Below are 18,053 nucleotides of genomic sequence, written 5' to 3' on the forward strand. Positions count from 1 at the left end.
AACACAACTTGGCAAAACACTGGAGCACCTTACCCCAAGCCCACAAGGTGGAATTACCTTGCAATTCCACTTTCGCTGTAAGCCAATTAATTTTGTCTTTGCCTGCTTTTGTCTTCTATGGTTGGATATCAAAACTGTCCTTTGACTGCGCTTTAAATACATATCTGACACCACCATACGGCCTTTCCCCTCCTCTTCTACTTGGTGACAGTTACTGTAGTGATGACTTTAATGCATTGTCAATGGAGAAAAGGCTGCTCACAGAGTTGAGTGACTTCAACCAAAAAGTAATGGAGAGGTTTGCAGAGCAGAAAGAGAGAAGAGTCAAGTTTTTGTTCAAACAGCAGGGCTCCACACTGCATTTGCGATCTTTTTATTTGAGAGTGTGTGAATTGATGAACATGATGATCATGTAGTAGTGTCGCTGTTACCGGCACAGGAAGCTGCTGTGTGGACCACAGTGGTGGAAAGTAGTACTTTTATATCTTTGTTGTACTGCAGCATTTACGCTTAAAAACGAGGTCTTCTCCTGAAAAACAGAGCGCGCCTGCATTCGCTGTTTGTCCGCTCATAGAAAAGACCGCGTGTAGAAAAAATGTAACTGGGTTTAACCTCGGACAAATCTGACATGAGAACGCCCGAGTTTATGACTTTTAAAGTAATTTTTGGTAACACACCTGTCAGAGCACCACAGCCGCCAAGCAGCTACCACAGCCTGCTATGTGGGGCGTTCAGGGAGCATCAGTAAATCACATGTTCAGCAAGTCATATGTTTTGCCTTTGACCAGGTGAGAGGTGCAGCAAAATGAGAAAGTTGGTCGTACTGGTGCTACCAGTGAAAAAGTTAGTCTGCAGCCCTAAATAATGTTTTTTTCATTATTAATATTGTGTTTTTTCAGTTTGTACAGATCCTGTAAATATTGATGAAAGTTTGATGAATGGTTTTGAAATGTAGTTCTGGTAAGTCTTAATAATGTTAAATTAGATTATGATTATAATATCCTCCAAAGGTAGAACATTTGCATTCCTGTAAATAGTTGTGCCTGATGTTATTCATATTCTAATTTCTGATTAAAAATAAAAGGTCATCTGCAGACTGCGCCCCCAACACCAAAAAATTTCACCAGCCGCCACTGGTATCAAGTGCTAAATGTGACCCTGTCTGTAAGGCACCGTCACTAAAATCCACATCCTTGTCATTGTTGACTGTGACTGACTTAAATCTGATATGAAGGCAGTATAAAAACACAGGCAGAGTTGGCTGTGTCAGTGCTGCTGTGAACTATTGATTTAGGATGGACTTCCAGGTACAACAACATGTAACTCCTCCAAGTTAAACTTTGTTCCTCCTGTGCAAATACACCTGACACCTCAAACTCCACCAATGCACAATAAGCAAGCCAATTTATTTTTAAGTACCTTATGGTTTTACCTGCATGTTATGGGGGAAAAATGTCACTCTATTCGACTGTCACTGATGCTGACTGTACAAAGGTATTAAATCCAACATGGAAACGTTCAGCTAAATCTTGGAACCTAAAATGTCTCTCTGAATGTTAATGTCTGACAAGTTTAAGTCCTTTTTTTAAAATTATATAAAGACCCTTGCTTATGATTCAAGGACTGATTTGTCACAGTTTTTTTTATTTATTTCATTTTATTTCAAATGAAGTACCTGTGAGCTGTCCTGGGGAACCTCCACAGAAGGGTTGTCTGCGCTGTAGATTGTCATCATCTCTGGTAGAGCCAGCTCCTCAGCCTCCATGCCTCGAACAGGTCTGTTGTTTGTCTCCACAGGGCTCTGCTCCTCTCCACAGAGACTGCTGAAAGACTCCTGGGAGGAAGCCCAGTCTGTGCAGTCTGCAGGCACTGTCAATCTGTGCTCACTCCTCCCAGCTCCTTCACCAGCTACTCCCATGTTCAGGCCACTCCCACCTCCTACCAGCAGTCTAGCTGGCTTGACAAGTGGTGTGGAGGGGTTGCTGTAGCTGGGAGCGTGGTACTGCTGAAGTTGCGTGGTGAAAGGGATATGAGTGTACTCCTGCCTTGTGTCCCTTGTGTCCCTCATGTTCCTCATGTCGGGAACAGAGGAGCTCATTCGATGGTCCATGGAGTGATCAGGCTGGAAGGCCTGCTTGCTTGAGCTTGTCTTGCCTCGTCGGAGGTGTGGCAGCATCTTCTGCCGGAGATGCCGCAGCACGCCCGGCTTCTTGGAATCCATGATGGCAGGGAGGTCCAGTCTGTGTCTAAGATCTGGACATCACTGACAGCTACTGTGAAAAACAGAGAGAGGAATCAATCACTGTCATGTATCTTAGGCTTGACTGACCAAGCTGCAAATCATCAATCGCACATTTTCAAACATTCAAAACTTGTTGGGAAATTTTTGCGCCACAGTCCTCTACTGCAGGTTATAGGTAACAACATGAATTCTTATGATGAGATGCACTGAAACAAATTTTGGTCTTCAGTAGCCATCCCATAAATACAGACAACCAACAAAAAGCAGATATTTTCCATGTTTAATTTTTCAATAGTTACATATCAAAGACATTTAGAAAAACTGAATTCTGTGACCTTTATTTGTGACATCTGGTCACTGTGCAATGGAAGTGCATTCACTGCTAATAATATTCAGTGGTGAGCCACAGTAATGTTTGCAACCATTCTGCTTTTACATAAAATATCCCCTTATTCAAACAATGTGATCATCAGGCCTGCCAAATTTAAGGAAAATCTGAAATGTGCTACAACATTGTTCAATCTTGCAGTGATGAAACACCTTGCAATAAACAAACAGCTATTGCTCACAGAGACCCCAAACACTGAGTAACCTATTCCCATCGAACAAGGAAATGGAATAAATTATATCAAACATGCTTTTATTAAACAGATTGCTCATGAATACCAACAAATAAATCAGAACATTTTTACAAAAAAGACATTTTAAAGATAAGAAAGAAGTTTAATTCTCCCTGCTGCTTTCTTGAAAATATTTCTCTCTAAACTCAGCAAAAACATATTGGCATTTTCTTTGCTTTTCTCAGCCATTATGCTAGCTAACTTCACAGTTGCCACCAAACTAAGAGCAATTAATTGGAGGAAGCTGATGCTAATAAAACGAATGCATGGTGCATGTATGCACAGCTCAAACTGACAGCTCAATTGTTTGCATGCATGGTATGTGCAAAGAAAACTTCTTCATATCACGATGGCAATGAAAACACGATTTTAATCAGCCAGTGCTAATGACAGCGTCAGTACAATCCATATAGCAGAGCTCATATTGCTGTTGGAATAGTAAAAATAAAGCAAAGAATGAGGAAACAAAGAATAACAAAACAACAATGCAAACAGTCTTCTGGACGGTAATAATTAGCTCATGCTGTTTGAGATATGATAAATTATCAAGGCATTTTTTAGCTTCCAATGCCTTACCAATTCAATTCACTTCAACTAAATTTTATCGATACAGTGTAAAGTCACAACACAAGTCATCTTAGGACACTTTACATAGTAAGGAAGAGATTTTACAATGTTATTATGGTTATTATAGAGAGACAAGCACCTCGCAAAAGTGGGGGAAAAAAACTCCCAAAGGACCAGTAGAACCAGAGTCAGGGAGGGCAGCTATCTGCCCTGACCGCTTGGAGTAAACATTTTAGCAGGAAATTGTATGATTTTTGGTGAGCTTTGTACCTTGTGAACTTTAAACTGTGACTCCAAAAATTAAGCAACTAAAGGTAAATAACAGTAGGTGGAGCAGGAATCTAGAAAAATTCTGCTCCACCTCCACCTAATTCCTAATCTACAAAAAACTTAAATAATTCACATGCAGACTGCTTTTTAGGGTAATAAAAAAGGGCTTTTTGCAGCAGACATTTTGTCTTGTCAACAACATTACCAATGGCTCTGTTTTGCTCAAGGGTATAGTGCCAAGATACTGCAACTTATGGGTAGAGTTGGTGATTTTTACAAATATCTGCTGCATTAAAGCCCTCGTCAAACAAGTTCACACATGGTAGATCAGGCCTATAAGCATCAGATACAGTACATTTTTCTGTATTTCAAAGTATCCCAGAGTTTGAGTCTGTTGTTACGACATTCTCACGCTAATGCACCAGTAGCCTGTGCTTTACACTAACCAGCAATGATTGGTTTGTGAGCTTAAAAGAAGAGCAAATGTAGAAGTCGCCTACAGCAACTAGGAGTACAATGGAGCCTATGGTGGAAAATCCTGAGAACAACTTCTGATGTTCCACACAAAAACAGAAGCTCTGCGAAAGAACTGTCAAAAGGTAATGTTTCTTCAAAGAAAATTTTACTCTTAAAAAACATCTACTTGCTGCAGATATATTTGCTAGTGAGCTATAATTATTCTGGGATACCTCAGTTTACCTGAGGGAAAATAGCATATATCTGCCATAGAATATGAATCATCCCATTAGAGTGTTAAAGCAAATAAACAAACAGAAAAATTGCACGCAAAACCTGATACCAGTGGTGGATAGTCGAATTCATAAACTTCATGGGTAACCATAGCAACAAGAAGGGTGTCCCGGCCATGTCTACTACATTTTAGTGCCTCCACAAAAACATTTTTGTTGTAGCCTGTATTTGGTTGTGTTTAAATTTGCAGTTTGTTTCTGTCTTTGCAGTGTGTTGTGACTACACAGTGCTTTTATCAGATGTGTGGCAACATCAGATCACTGCTGTAAACTCAGCTCTTCTATCACTCATTTTTGTATTTAGTAATTGGGCCTAATGCAGATTCTATGAATAATACACAATACTTGACATGTAGCACAAACACAGGCTATTTGAAGACTGCACTTTTCACCATGTTGTGCTGTAGGTGGAGTCTCATAAATTACAATTATCAATAGCATACTTTTTAATTAAGCTGAAAATACCACACAAATACAAAAGGGACACTGTATGTGCAATATTTTTTTCCCCATACACTCTCACTGGAAATGACTTTTATACAACTGAGCATGGTTCAAGATGACACCTGAACTTTGTAAACAGTAAGCCATAAAATGTAATAAAAAAAAAAACCAAGGTACACACACTGTACACTACAGTCTTGTGGAGTTTCCGAGGTCTAATCATCTTTTAAGAAGTCTCAAAAATGTGATGAGAAAAACCAAGCTGATGAGTGCACTTTTAAGATTAGACTGATTTACTCAAAGGTTGTACGGAATGGTAGAGCTTCTTTCAACACAAAGGCATCTTCATTGGAACCGCAATTTCAGGGGGAAAATAAGGACACTTCCTGGTCATTACGTCAGCACAGAACACAGACTATACAGAATTCTTGGCAAAATAACTACCTTTATGCAGTACAAAGCATGGACACTCTACTTTGTGTGCTTTTAGTTTAAAATGTTGCTGTTGGTTCATTAGCCATATGAAAAGTATTCCTACCAGACAGTAGTCTCTCTCAATAATTTAGTTTGACAGGGAGTGAAACTGGTTTTGAGATGTATGTCAATAAAAGAGGTGGATAAAAATAATTTCAGCTGTAAACACAATCACAAACCACCTGTCATTCATTAACAGATTACCTAGTGCAAAGACACTGCATTTGGAATGGTATGAGCATAGAGCTGACAGACAAAGCAAGCAAAGCATACTGGGCTGTTATTAACGCTGTTGTCTCTGAATGAGTGCTGCAATACAAACAGCAGCAGCACCTGCCCAGTGTTTCTGACAAACCTGATTTCGCAAAGCAAACAGTGCCTATAAGCCTCCTACTGGGTTCATACTTTGTGTTGTACTGTATGAATTGCAGTCAAATATCTTTTTTGCTGTCAGTCAGTAAAGGCAAGCATAGGAGGAGAGATGGTAGATCACTGAAGAGGGAAAGTCTGATGGCCACTAGAGGCCTGATGGCAGAATGACTGTGGGTGAAGTGATGACTTATTGGTGTTGAAGGAGCAGTTCATCTAATGTGGATCTTTGTTAAAATCTAACAGTCTTCTAGTATTTCTACAGATAGACTGTGTTGAAACAGTTACAAAATGTTAAAGTTTAAAAACTTTAAAACTACAGTGAAATGAATTATTACACTTATGTGCAAAATGTTTGTTTTCACATGAATGTCACTATTTTCATCCATCCATCAACTATACACCGCTTAATCCTCACTAGGGTTGCGGGGGGCTGGAGCCTATCCCAGCTGACTTACGGCGAAGGCAGAGGACACCTGGGAAGTTAACCAGTCTATCACACGGCTACACTTAGAGACAGACAACCAAGCACACTCACATTCTCACCTACGGACAATTTAGAATCACCAATGAACAAGCCATGGGTGACTCCTGAGCTGAGAGTCATGCCGCTGGAGAAAAGGAGGGCTTTTAAGTCTAGTGACAGAGAAGAACTGAGGAGGGTACAGAGGGATCTCATAAAGAAAGATCAGGGAGTGCAAGGCCAACTACAGGGAAAAAAATGGAGGACAAGTTGCAGAACAACAATGCGAGAGAAGTCTGGAGAGGACTCCAGACCATATCTGGGCAGGGTAAAGGCAAACAGAGGGACCCTGAACCTGGGGATAGGGACTGGGCCAACAAGCTGAACCTGTTTTTGAACAGATTTGATACTGGTTTCATCCCCTCTCCCTCCAGCCTGACTACCTCCAGCTCCTCTTCCCTGCCAGCCCCGTCTTCCTCACTTTCCTCACCACCACCATCTCTGGAGCCCTCCTCTCTCCCCCCATCTTCCCCTCCTCTCTTCACACCAACAGTGGATCAGGTGAGAATGCAGCTTAGGAAGACCAGAGCCAGGAAAGCCACAGGTCCTGATGGCATCAGCTCCAGAGTCCTTAGGGATTGTGCAGACCAACTCTGTCAGGTTGTCTGCTACATCTTTGAACTAAGCCTGAAACTGGAAAGAGTTCCCTTGGACCTCGCGCCCCAAGGAGCCCAACCACTTTAGACCCGTGGCCTTAACCTCCCATCTACTGAAGGCATCTGAGAGGATCATTCTGAACTATCTTCGCCCCCTGGTGTGCCCAAACATGGATCCTCTGCAGTTTGCGTACCAGCCTGGCATTCGGACAGATGACGCCGTCATCCAGCTGCTGCAGAAATCCCTGTCTCACCTGGAGGACACTGGAAACACTGTGAGGATCACGTTCTTCGACTTCTCCAGTGCCTTCAATACAATTCAACCCTCACTGCTTTGGGTGAAGCTGGAGAGAGTGGGGGTCAGTGACCAGCTGGCTGCATGGACCATGGACTACCTCACTGACAGACCCCAGTATGTGAGGCTACAGGACTGTATGTCTGATGTGATGGATTGCAGCACAGGCACTCCCCAGGATACAGTACTCTCACCTTTCCTCTTCACCCTCTACACATCAGATTTCCGGTACTCCACGGACAGTTGTCATCTCCAGAAGTTCTCCGATGAAACTGCTATCATAGGATGCGTGTCACAGGGGAACGACTGTGAGAAAGGTCATCATGGACTTTGTCGACTGGTGTGAGCAGAACCACCTTCAAATGAACGTCAGCAAGACAAAGGAGATGGTGATTGATTTCCACAGGAAACCCGCACACAACCCCACCGCTGAACATCCAGGGACTCGAAATTGAGAGAGCGAGGACATACAAGTACCTGGATGTTCACCTAAATAACAAACTGGTCTGGACAGATAACACTGACTTTCTGTATAAGAAGGGTCAGTGTCGCTTGTACCTGCTGAGGAGGCTTGCAGAATTTGGTACTTGCAGGCCACTGCTGAGGACCTTCTATGACACTGTGGTGGCATCGGTGGTTTCCTATGTTGTGGTGTGCTGGGGAGGGGGGCGTTCTGAGTGGGATGAGAGCAGACTCAACAGATATTAAAAAGAGCCAGCTCAGTCTGTGGCTGTCCCCTGGACTCTACTGAGGTGGTGGGAGAGAAGAGGGCACTGGCCAAACTGTCTGCTATCAAAGGAAACACCTCCCACCCTCTGAATCAGACTGTGAACTCCTTAAGCAGTGCGTTCAACAACAGACTGTTACGCTGTGTTCACACCAGACGGGAATTCGCGTGTATTTGGACGCATGTGTGCACTGAGTTTACTCGCTTCATTCGTGCAAATAAGTCGCGTCATTTGCACGGCAAGATTCATGTCTGGATTCTAGAAGCCGCCGTGTCTGGGTCCATCGGAACCCCACAGAAACACACACAGCTCGGGGAATTCCCCCACTTTCTCCAGGAGCAGCGTCTGGATGATGGCCCCCTCCAGCGTTATTTTCAGCTGATCTGGACCCAGTTTGACTACCTGTTGGAGAGGATCGGTACCAAGATAACCAGGATACTAACTACAGGTGCTCGCTGGGATAGAGCGATGTTTTTTCCTCGCCACATACAACAACACGGACGAGTGGCCACCAGCAAGAGAACATTGACCACAGCGACAAGGAGCCAGCGGAGGTTTATCCCACTAGCATTGTGATAGCTAGCAACTCAACTCGCTAGCTTGCTAAGTTGAAGGGTGGCATTCTTGTGTGTGGACTGGAGGAGAGGGACAGCCAGTCTGCTGAGCGCTGAGATCTGCCTTGGCCAGTGATGTGGCTACTGGGGTGAGTAAATCAATCAGTTTTCACGGTGTAGTTGCAGAAAACTAAATAAAACAAGTTCTTGACGTCACCAGAGAATCTCAACATTGATTGGCCTTGCGGTGTGAAAGATCGCAAAAGTTCAGATTTTCAACTTGCGCGTTTAACGCGAATTCGTGTCATTTGCACGTTACACATGTTTAACGCATTGAGAATCGCGTCATTCTCGTGAATAACTCGCTCAATTCTCGTCATTCGCGCCTCGCTAATCGCGTGATTCGCACCATAGACATTTACTCGCATCTAATCGCGTCTTCACATTTACTTTACATGTAAATCATTCGCGCGAATGATTTTACTCACACCTGGTGTGAACACAGCATAAGACGGACCGTTTCCACAGGTCCTTCATTCCAACATCAGTCAGACTTTATAATGCTGCATTATAAACTCCACTGGTCTACCCCTGTTACTGCTTCACTTTTTCCTCTTACAAACACATTACACTTCCGCACAATAACTGTTACTACCTCATCCTTTCTATACAGTCATCTTTAAAAACATCTTCTGTATATAATTTTCTCTTTCAATTTTGCTCTGTGTGTTTCTAAATTATTCTTGTACTGACTTTACATTTCTTCTTTTTGGAACTGTTGCAATGGTGAACTTTCCCCACTGTGGGATCAATAAACTTTATCTTTTTCTTTAATCTCAACATGTCTTTGGACTGTGGGAGGAAGCCAGAGAACCTGGAGAGAACCCACGCTGCACAAGGCCAACATGCAAACTCCAAACAGAAAAATCCCAGGCGTCATAGCTGTGACGAACCGGGGATCGGCGATGGCACCAACCACCAAGCCACTTTGCAGCCCCACTCTATTTCCTTTTATGTAAAACATAAAAACAGCATAAAACTCAGAAGCAGTTACCTAACCCGATGTGTTTTGCATAATGTTTTCCAGCCTTATCCCCTCCTCCAGCATGAAGACACAGGTAAAGGAGGAGGTCAACAGTTTTGTCCAGCTCCAGGTGTGGTGGCAGCGTCTATCACAGCATATCTTTGAACGCTACTACTGGGGGTATCAACCACAGATCACAGATTGTCAGTATAGCATTTTAATTGGCTAAACTGCCACAATTAAAAGTACTGGAGAGTGTGTACAACATTTGATAAATCATAAAGAGATCTAACAGGATGTGAATGTTTCTGTGGCTTCTGTGACTGAAGGCTGCTGGAAACTGTCCGACTTTATATCTCTGCCCCCTGCTCTCTGCTTTCCAGGCAAGGCACAGTTCATCACAAACAAACCTAATTCCTCTTTTCCGGTGCATGTTGATAAGCCTCAGACATGCCTACACCCATAGTACACAAGGCAAGTCTGCATAGGTGGCTCAGATGCACAGCTTAGCTGCAGTTTAGCAGAACATGTGCTTGTTGGACTCAGCAATTAGGTTTAGTTTAGCACACGTTCTAACTTCTAGTTTACCAGGACCCGCTCTAAACTGGACCTAAGCTTGTCAGATGATTCAGTAAAGCCAGATTTGGCTTGAAAATACAGCTATCATCAGCATTTTTCTGTCAGTGTGTTCTATTTCATGTTTCATTTCAAGATTCAAAATAATCTAATGTCAGACACTTTCTCAAACAAAATGTAATATTTTAATACTGAGAGAACATATACTGGAGGCTATACCAGACTGATGCTTTAACTTGAAAACCGAAAACTGGGATGTCATTTAAAACAGTTGTTACTGTATTGGTCACAGCAACAACTAGCTAATGTGCATGACTGCCTGCAGGGCTAATTGCCTACATCCCTTTCTTATCAATACAATTCATTGTCAGGGTGTTCCACTACAAAGCAGATTTTTGCAGTACATTGCAGGATCACACGTCATTAAATGCAACCAATAGAAACAGACAGATACTCTACTTCTCTCCCATGGGGAAATTCAATTCAATGCTGTGGGGGTCAAATGTCAGCACACACTAAACACACAGCTAGATCATTTTGTGTAGGTTTGCTGTGCCTAGAGTTCTGCCTCACAGCCTAACAGTTATTCCCAACATACTGTTACACTCTACTCCACAGTCTTCGAACAAAGACCATATACATCAATAATTAACTCTGAATAGTCCCAATAACTTTAACAGCCCAATTTTGAACCATAACTGGAGCTAGCAGGATTCGCAGTGAGCATCATGGGAGGACAAAGTGACCAAAAAAACATGTGCACAGTACCACTCAAGTGTCATAGATTAGGACACTGACCATGTGATTTGACTACAAAATGAGTTTGTGTAACTGACAGCATGTAACAGGTAGAATTCCAAAAATCAAGTGAGTAACAGTCTGCTGCTCATGAACGAGGCCAAGCTGCAGCCACTTCAAGAGATCAACAAGCAGGCGGTCACGGAGCACAGTGGAGCATGATATGCATTTGAACTGCCAGACAAGTAAATTCACCTTGATGTACAGTGTTTCCTTGAGGATTTTTTTCAGCAGCCGGGGCAGGCTATCCGGGGAGCCGTGGCAGCATAAACAAATGACATTTGACTGCAGATTTTACTTTTACAACCTATTTATTGAATGGCCAGTTAAAAGTGGATTTTTAAAGGCTGAATATAAAATTTAAAAAAAAAAAAATAAATGTAAGTTTTTTTTGTTTTTTGTTTTTTTTTTACAGAAGAGCTCTAAGGCTCTGTTGTAGGGAAATTCTCCAAGAGGTGGCCGCTGATGCTCAGCAGCACACATGATGCAAGCTGATCTTTCTGAAGCCTGTTTCTTGAGTCAGTCTTCAACTACAAATAGAAACAATAATGAGATTGTTTATTCTCATTTTCCTACACCCTAATTATTTAAAAATGTTTCTAGTTTGTGTCTGATGATATATTATTACACTGTTTTTTTTTACCTGACCATCATCATTTATGAGTCAGTAATAGGCTAATGATACCTGGCTAGCGTCATCCCCATCAGGTGTCTTTCTCTTCTTAGAGAAATATTTGAAGCAGCTCATCTGAAGATGCAGTCATCAGTTCCATCATGGTGTGTAGATGTTAGCTTAATGCTATCAGGTAGTTTACTCATGCTAGCGACACTGAATTGGCACCAGGTCCAATTAACTGAAGCTACCGATATGCTAGGTAACAATAGCAGGCCATCAGTGTTTTGCGAAAGTCTATTTAGCTTTTAAAATCTATTCTGAGTTACCTTGAGCTAATAAGCCTACCTTTTCTCCAGTAAGTTGCTACACTATTCTCCAAGACGACCCTCCTCTGACTCTACCCCTTTTCCACCAAGAAGAACCAGGTGCTAGTTCCATGCTGGTGCTAGTTCCGGTGCTTAGTTGGTTCAAATCTGGCACCTCCAAAGAACCGGTTGCTCTTCCATTGGCCAGGAGCCAAGTTAGAGCCATGCTATACATCACTGCATACGTAGCCGTTTACTGAACAACGCTCTCCAGACTGATTTGTTTTTTTTTTTTTGTTTGTTTTTTTTTACCAGTGTGACCAACTTTCTCACCGGCTGAACATTTTCTTATCGATAGACTCTATAATTTCCCAATGTTCCCTGAACGCCCCACATAGCAGGCTGCGGTAGCTGCTGTTGGTGGCTGCGGTGCTCAGACCGGTGTGCGACCAAAGGTGACTTTAAAAAGAGTAAAAGAGGTTTAAAAAGTTTAAAAAGAGGGCGTTCTAATTTCAGATTTGTCCAAGATGAAACCGAGTCGTTTTTTCTCATGTGGTCTTTTTTATGAGCGGAAAAAACAGCGTCACTTTCAAGGTCTTGCCAGCAATTAACATTGTTTTAACCCCCAGAGAGAAGAGACTGAGCACGATAGTTATCTGTAGTTTACCTTAGTGCTCGCGAGTAATTAACGTCGTATTAACCCCCCAAAGAGTAGATACTGAGCAAGATAGTTATCTGTAGTTTACCGTAGTAGTCGTGAGTACCCGACCCAGTGCAGGACTCTGCTGTGAAGGTGGAAACATGCGACGGTGGTGTATTTGCGACAATTAAAACAAAACAAAACAAAACAAAACAAAAAGCTCTGGCTTTTTTGAATTTCTTTAAACTGATTGCGTTAAGTAAAGGATGTGGTTTCAATGGTCTCTCAAAATTGCAAAATAGCAAGTGGAATTGTTTTAGTGGAATATTTGCACATAGAAAGACAAGTACTGTCCTTAAAATAGATAATCCACTGAAACAAGTATTAGGGTTGTCTTAATGCCCCATCCAAATCCTCAACAAAATTTGAAATTGTCAGTGTGGCAGGTTGCTGCGTTGACGTTGTCCTTTCCAAAGTGAAGAGGATTTTGAAAACAAAGCTACCTAAAATGAATGCCCAATGGGAGGCTGGCACTCACAGTCTGCATCTGGTGAATCAGACTAACCTGGACACAGTTGATCAGATCAGCCTCAATTACACTTTCTTAGTGAGGAGAGCTGCACTTTGACTTAAAAGTATAAGACTCCTTAGAGCTAAACTGTGCATTTACAGTACATCCCTCCTGCTAGCACAGTCAGTGTGCATGTGAAGCTGTAGTGCAAATCCAGTCCAGTTCAAGGAGATGCTGAGGCCAACCATCCATCCTGCAGACAACCTTGTCCCGTATCACTAACCTCAATTTCAGTCACTTATCTAACTCTTGGATGTAAACAGACAGCCAGTGACATTGCCTGCAAAACAAGATTAGTCTCTTAGACCACAATAAACAAGCATCCAACAGCGGCGAAGTAAAAGATCCCAGAACTGAATAAACTTGACTGTGAGCCTACAGTGATGATGGATGGATGGCTTTTGTTGACTATCAAAATTGTAAGGGTGTATATAGGAAAAAAGAACAACAGGGACATACGAAGATGTAACATATATAAATGAAATGTACTTACATTAAAAGATTTAGAAGACTGTTGATAACAAAAATAAATACACTTGGAAAACAAGTGTGTACATGGATTAACAAATATCAAGACAGACACCTTCTGTTGCTGACCACTGCAATGTAGACAGCTCACTGTCAATGATCTACATACTGATGCAATGCTTTATAGGTCATGATATAATACAATAACTGCAAAAATATCCATCTTGGAATGTGTTACCACAAATAAGTAGGCTACAATTTGAAAAAGATGTACCAGTGGATCTCAAAATAAGAACTTTGTAAAACGTTTTTTTTTTCATTTTTCATTAGTTACTTAAGAAAGTGAAAATGTAAAATATTCTAGACTTATTATATGTAGGGTTTTAATTTTGATCAACAGGGCTTATGGCTCACGAAAACTAAAATTCCAATATTTCAAATTATTTGAATATTTTATTTTGAGTTGAAATAAATTACTTTTCAAACAGTATAAATACTGTGTATCTCTTGGTCTAGCTCAGTGAATGCAACCACAGCCATGGGAAGACTGTTGACCAGAAAGTTGTCATGAAGATGATCATCAACACCCTCCACAAGGAACCACAAGAGGTCATTGCTGAAAAGATTTGATCTATTAAAGCATATTATAAAGTTGACTGGAAGGGAAAAGGGTGTCAGGAAAAGGAGCACAAGCAACAGGGATGACCACAGCCTTGAGAGGATTATCCATCCATCCATCATCTATACACTGCCTAATCCTCACTTGGGTCATGGGGGGTTGGGGTCTATCCCAGCTGACTTAGGGCGAAGGCAAGTTCACCTGGACAGATCACCAGTCTATCACAGGGCTACACAGAGAGACAACCAAGCACACTCACATTCACACCTACGGACAATTTAGAGTCACCAATTAACCTCAACATGTTTTTGGTCTGTGGGAGGAAGCCGGAGAACCCAGAGAAAACCCACGCTGCATGGGGAGAACATGTAAACTCCACGCAGAAAGATCCCGGGTGTTCTCACCGTTACGCGAACCGGGGATCTTCTCACTGCGAGGTGATGGTGCTAACCACCGAGCTACCATGCGGCCCGAGAGGACTATCAAGAAAATTAAATTAAAGAACGTAGGAGATCTTCACAAGGAAGCTGGTGTCGGTGTATCAAGAGCCACCAAGCACAGATGTATTCAGGAGCTACAACTGTCACATTCCTAATATCAGGACATTTAACCAGAGACAACATCTGGAGATCTAACCTAGGCCAAGGAGGAAACAACTGGACTGTTGCTCAGTGGTCCAAAGTCCTGATCTGGAGGAAAACTAAAGAGCCACAAAATCCAAAGTGTTTGAAGTCCAGTGTGAAGTTTCCATAGTCTGTGACGATTTGTGGTGCCATGTCATCTGCTGGTGTTGGTCCACCGTGTTTTCTAAAGTCCATAGTCAACACAACCACCCACCATGAAATACTCGAGCACTTTATGCTTCAGTGGGCTGACAAATTTATGGAGATGCAGATTTCCTTTTCCAGCAGGACACAGTGCCAAAACTAGTACCAAATGGTTTGCTGACCATGACATTACTGTGCTTGACTGGTCCGCCAACTCACCTGAGCTGAACCCCCCCGGGACCCCATATGGTGTATTGTCAAGAGGAAGATGAGCTGAAGGCCACTAACGAAGCAACCTGGGCTTCACGAACACCACAGCAATGCTGCAGGTTGCCTCTGTGCCACACTGCATTCATTTTCTACTTTCATGAAAGAGCAAAGAGTTTTTGCAATATAACTCATAGTGTGTTAGTAACAGGCAGAAGGAGGTCTGACGTACAACATGTCGTTAACCATGTTTTGCTACTACTGCAATGCCAACAAAATTGATTTCATGTATAAAAGCAACAAAAGGATGAAACTTACAGGGGTGTGAATACCTTTTGTAGGTATTGTAAATAGTGACAGACTAATTCATTGACTGGGCCAATTCTATAAGCTTCAGCATCAGCTGATCACTGGCTCGGCATTGATTAATTTCCAGGGGTCACTTAAGCCCACACCTGATCCTGGGGCCTGAATAGTTACTGCAACCAATGAGTCATGACTCACTTTTCCAATTCAGTAGGCCTCGCCTTTAAGGAACACAATGACCAACATTATACGTCAGTATGTTTAACAGACCAGTAGTACGAGATGCTGCTACCTGCGGATTAATGCTGTTGTTAAAGAGGAACATGGCAAAGAGAATCTGATTTTAGCTTGTCAACATGTTCATATGCTGTTTTTATATGCTGAATATTTCACCTTGAAACTGCAGTGTACCAAAGACTGATGTCTTAATAACAGATTTAGACTTCTGAGTTTTCTTATGTAACAAACCTCAGGAACCAATCCTGTCAACTTGCAGGGCGGGAATTCCTCTATCATTATTCTCCTTCAGAATCACTTTCCGGTTTAAACATGTATACTGAGTTACTCCAATACTACACCTTGCCATTTTGTAGTGTAGAATAGTTTTACAATGGCGGAGACTTTGTAGATCTAAGCAGTCTAGAGAAAGCAACAGTCACGTGTTACATCTAAGCCATTTTAAGGAATGAAGGGTGTAATTCTCATGGAAAGAAAACTACTAGTATGTACAAGTAAGGTTATCTGATTAATGCGATTCCAGTCTCTGTCATTAAAAGGGCTGGAGCAAGCTGACACATGTACCAGAGGCTATAAGAAAGCCCTGCACAACTATATCTACTGTATTTATACTTTCATTCCTAAAAGAGGGCACCACTATTTGAAAAAAACACAAAGACAGCGATTTGATAAAAATCCTGCTAGAGCACGTAACGGATGACAGCGTTTTAAAATGATACTGGGTTAATCCGTTGTTATACATCAAAGCACTTTTGCTGACTGGGTCCTCTGAATTGTAGAGATCTGAATGATGAACAAGCAATGACTTCCTCCTCCCAGTGACAGAGACACACATAAGTTCCTGTCCAATTTGGAAATTATCTGAATTCTTCTGACAGCAGATACCATACAATTGATGGGATAGAGTGCTGTTATTTTTTTTTTTAATGCCTACAGTACAAATTGTTCTCATGTTAACAGATGTGTTTTAGAAGAAAGCACATAACAGTATGGCTGCAGGTTGCAGAGATCAGGGCTTTTGAGAGCCTTTTATGTGCTTTTTTTTTTTTCCCCCTTGAGCCGGTGGGTTGTGTTGAGTCACTGCATTGCTGCTCTGTCTTGTCAAAACAAGACATGAAGCTATTTCCTGAAACTATTTCACAGTTTGTGGTTCATGCAATCTGACATGAGGCAAGACTCTCACTGCAGAAAACATGCAAAAATGGCATAAAATAGCTTGTACACTATATAACAAACTGCCGTTTTAGTAGGTTTCCATTTACCAGTTCCAGCTTCCTGAGTTTGCGTGTCAACACAAACATGACCCTAGGTGTGTGTGGGTCTGGTAAACATCCTATACCTGTAAGCTGTCATTTCACCCAGATTCATCCATGTTGTAAACACATTTGAAGTCACAATGACAGCGTTTCCTTACTGTGTTTACCCAGCACACGTTGAGCAACAACTGTGTACAGCATGACAACCTGCTGGTGACCAGGGTTAGACAGGACATCACTGAAGCTAGCCCTGTTTCATGTCAGTGCTGAACTCATGACCTACTCTTGTAGACACAAGAACTTTCTAAAAGTGTGTTTCACAAGGTGTGTAAAATGGACAAAACCCCCGAACATTACATTGCCAGATATCTGAAAGGAAAACTGCTAAGAATCCCACTAAGCAGCGAACTTCAACTGGATCTTCTTCACCTGTCCGCCAGGTCACGTGTTTACGACAAGAGGACGGCTCACCTGGACAGCCCCACCTCGAACACCCCCGCAGGTACGACTTTCTGCTTGTCAATCACAACAGACAGAAACAAACTGACACCAACCTTTTCCGCTGCTGGAACCTCAGTGTTTGCCCTTCACCTCATGGATGCTGAACACTGCGGGAGGAAAACCGAACAGCAACAGGTCCGAACAGCGAGCGACGGTCGCGGCTCCGACAGACTTCCTCCTCCCTCTGCTCCACTCAGCGGCTGTCAAGGGCGGGCCAACGAAGCGCAGATAAAGCTTTCAAAATAAAACACATCCGGGCCGGTGTGCCAGTTACTAACCTGCGGCAGTTTTTCTGAATCAAACATTCAGAACGTGCAAATATGAATAACTTTGTATTTATGGTGAAAGCACAGGTATGTCTTTGGCAGACTTAAAGGTTTCTTGTGAACAAATAACTGAATAAAGATGTTTATGTTCGTAGTTAAGAGTGTAATCACGCATCACATTTAGTGATTATATATAATAGTATTGTTTCTGATGTTTAGGCTGTATGTGTTGGATATGTCTAATATTCGTGCTTATGTCTGGAAACTATGTAAATTAGGATGATTTACAGATAGGGGTTATATGTAAAATAAATGCACTGTCTGTTTTGCAACACCTCTTAAACAATCTTGAAAGTGAAAAAAACCTGCAGGGTGTTTTGAAGACATCCGACCTTTCAAGTAGCCATAGCCTGTCAGTCAGCAAATATAATTAGTCTAATAATACAGCAGTGTTTATGAAACACT

At 42.1% G+C, this 18,053-nt stretch overlaps 1 protein-coding gene across 4 annotated transcripts in view; it reads right to left on the bottom strand.

The window, feature by feature from the left end:
- The window catches only part of LOC103369204 (multiple C2 and transmembrane domain-containing protein 2), a 54,811-nt gene extending 37,310 nt beyond the window's left edge, over positions 1 to 17,501 (bottom strand). For 3 of the 4 annotated variants that reach the window (XM_008297885.1, XM_008297877.1, XM_008297862.1), the window contains exons 1-2: positions 17,376 to 17,501; positions 1,676 to 2,273 (exon numbers count right to left, since the gene is read on the bottom strand). In XM_008297885.1, coding sequence (XP_008296107.1) covers positions 1,676 to 2,221 — 546 coding nt within the window. In that variant the 5' untranslated portion in view covers positions 2,222 to 2,273; positions 17,376 to 17,501. The remainder of the gene's footprint in view (positions 1 to 1,675; positions 2,274 to 17,375) is intronic. The other variant, XM_008297868.1, reaches the window with a different exon arrangement.
- Positions 17,502 to 18,053: the final 552 nt, after the last annotated feature.

This window comes from Stegastes partitus, unplaced genomic scaffold, assembly GCF_000690725.1.
Source record: "Stegastes partitus isolate 25-593 unplaced genomic scaffold, Stegastes_partitus-1.0.2 Scaffold27, whole genome shotgun sequence".
Lineage (NCBI taxonomy): Eukaryota > Metazoa > Chordata > Actinopteri > Pomacentridae > Stegastes > Stegastes partitus.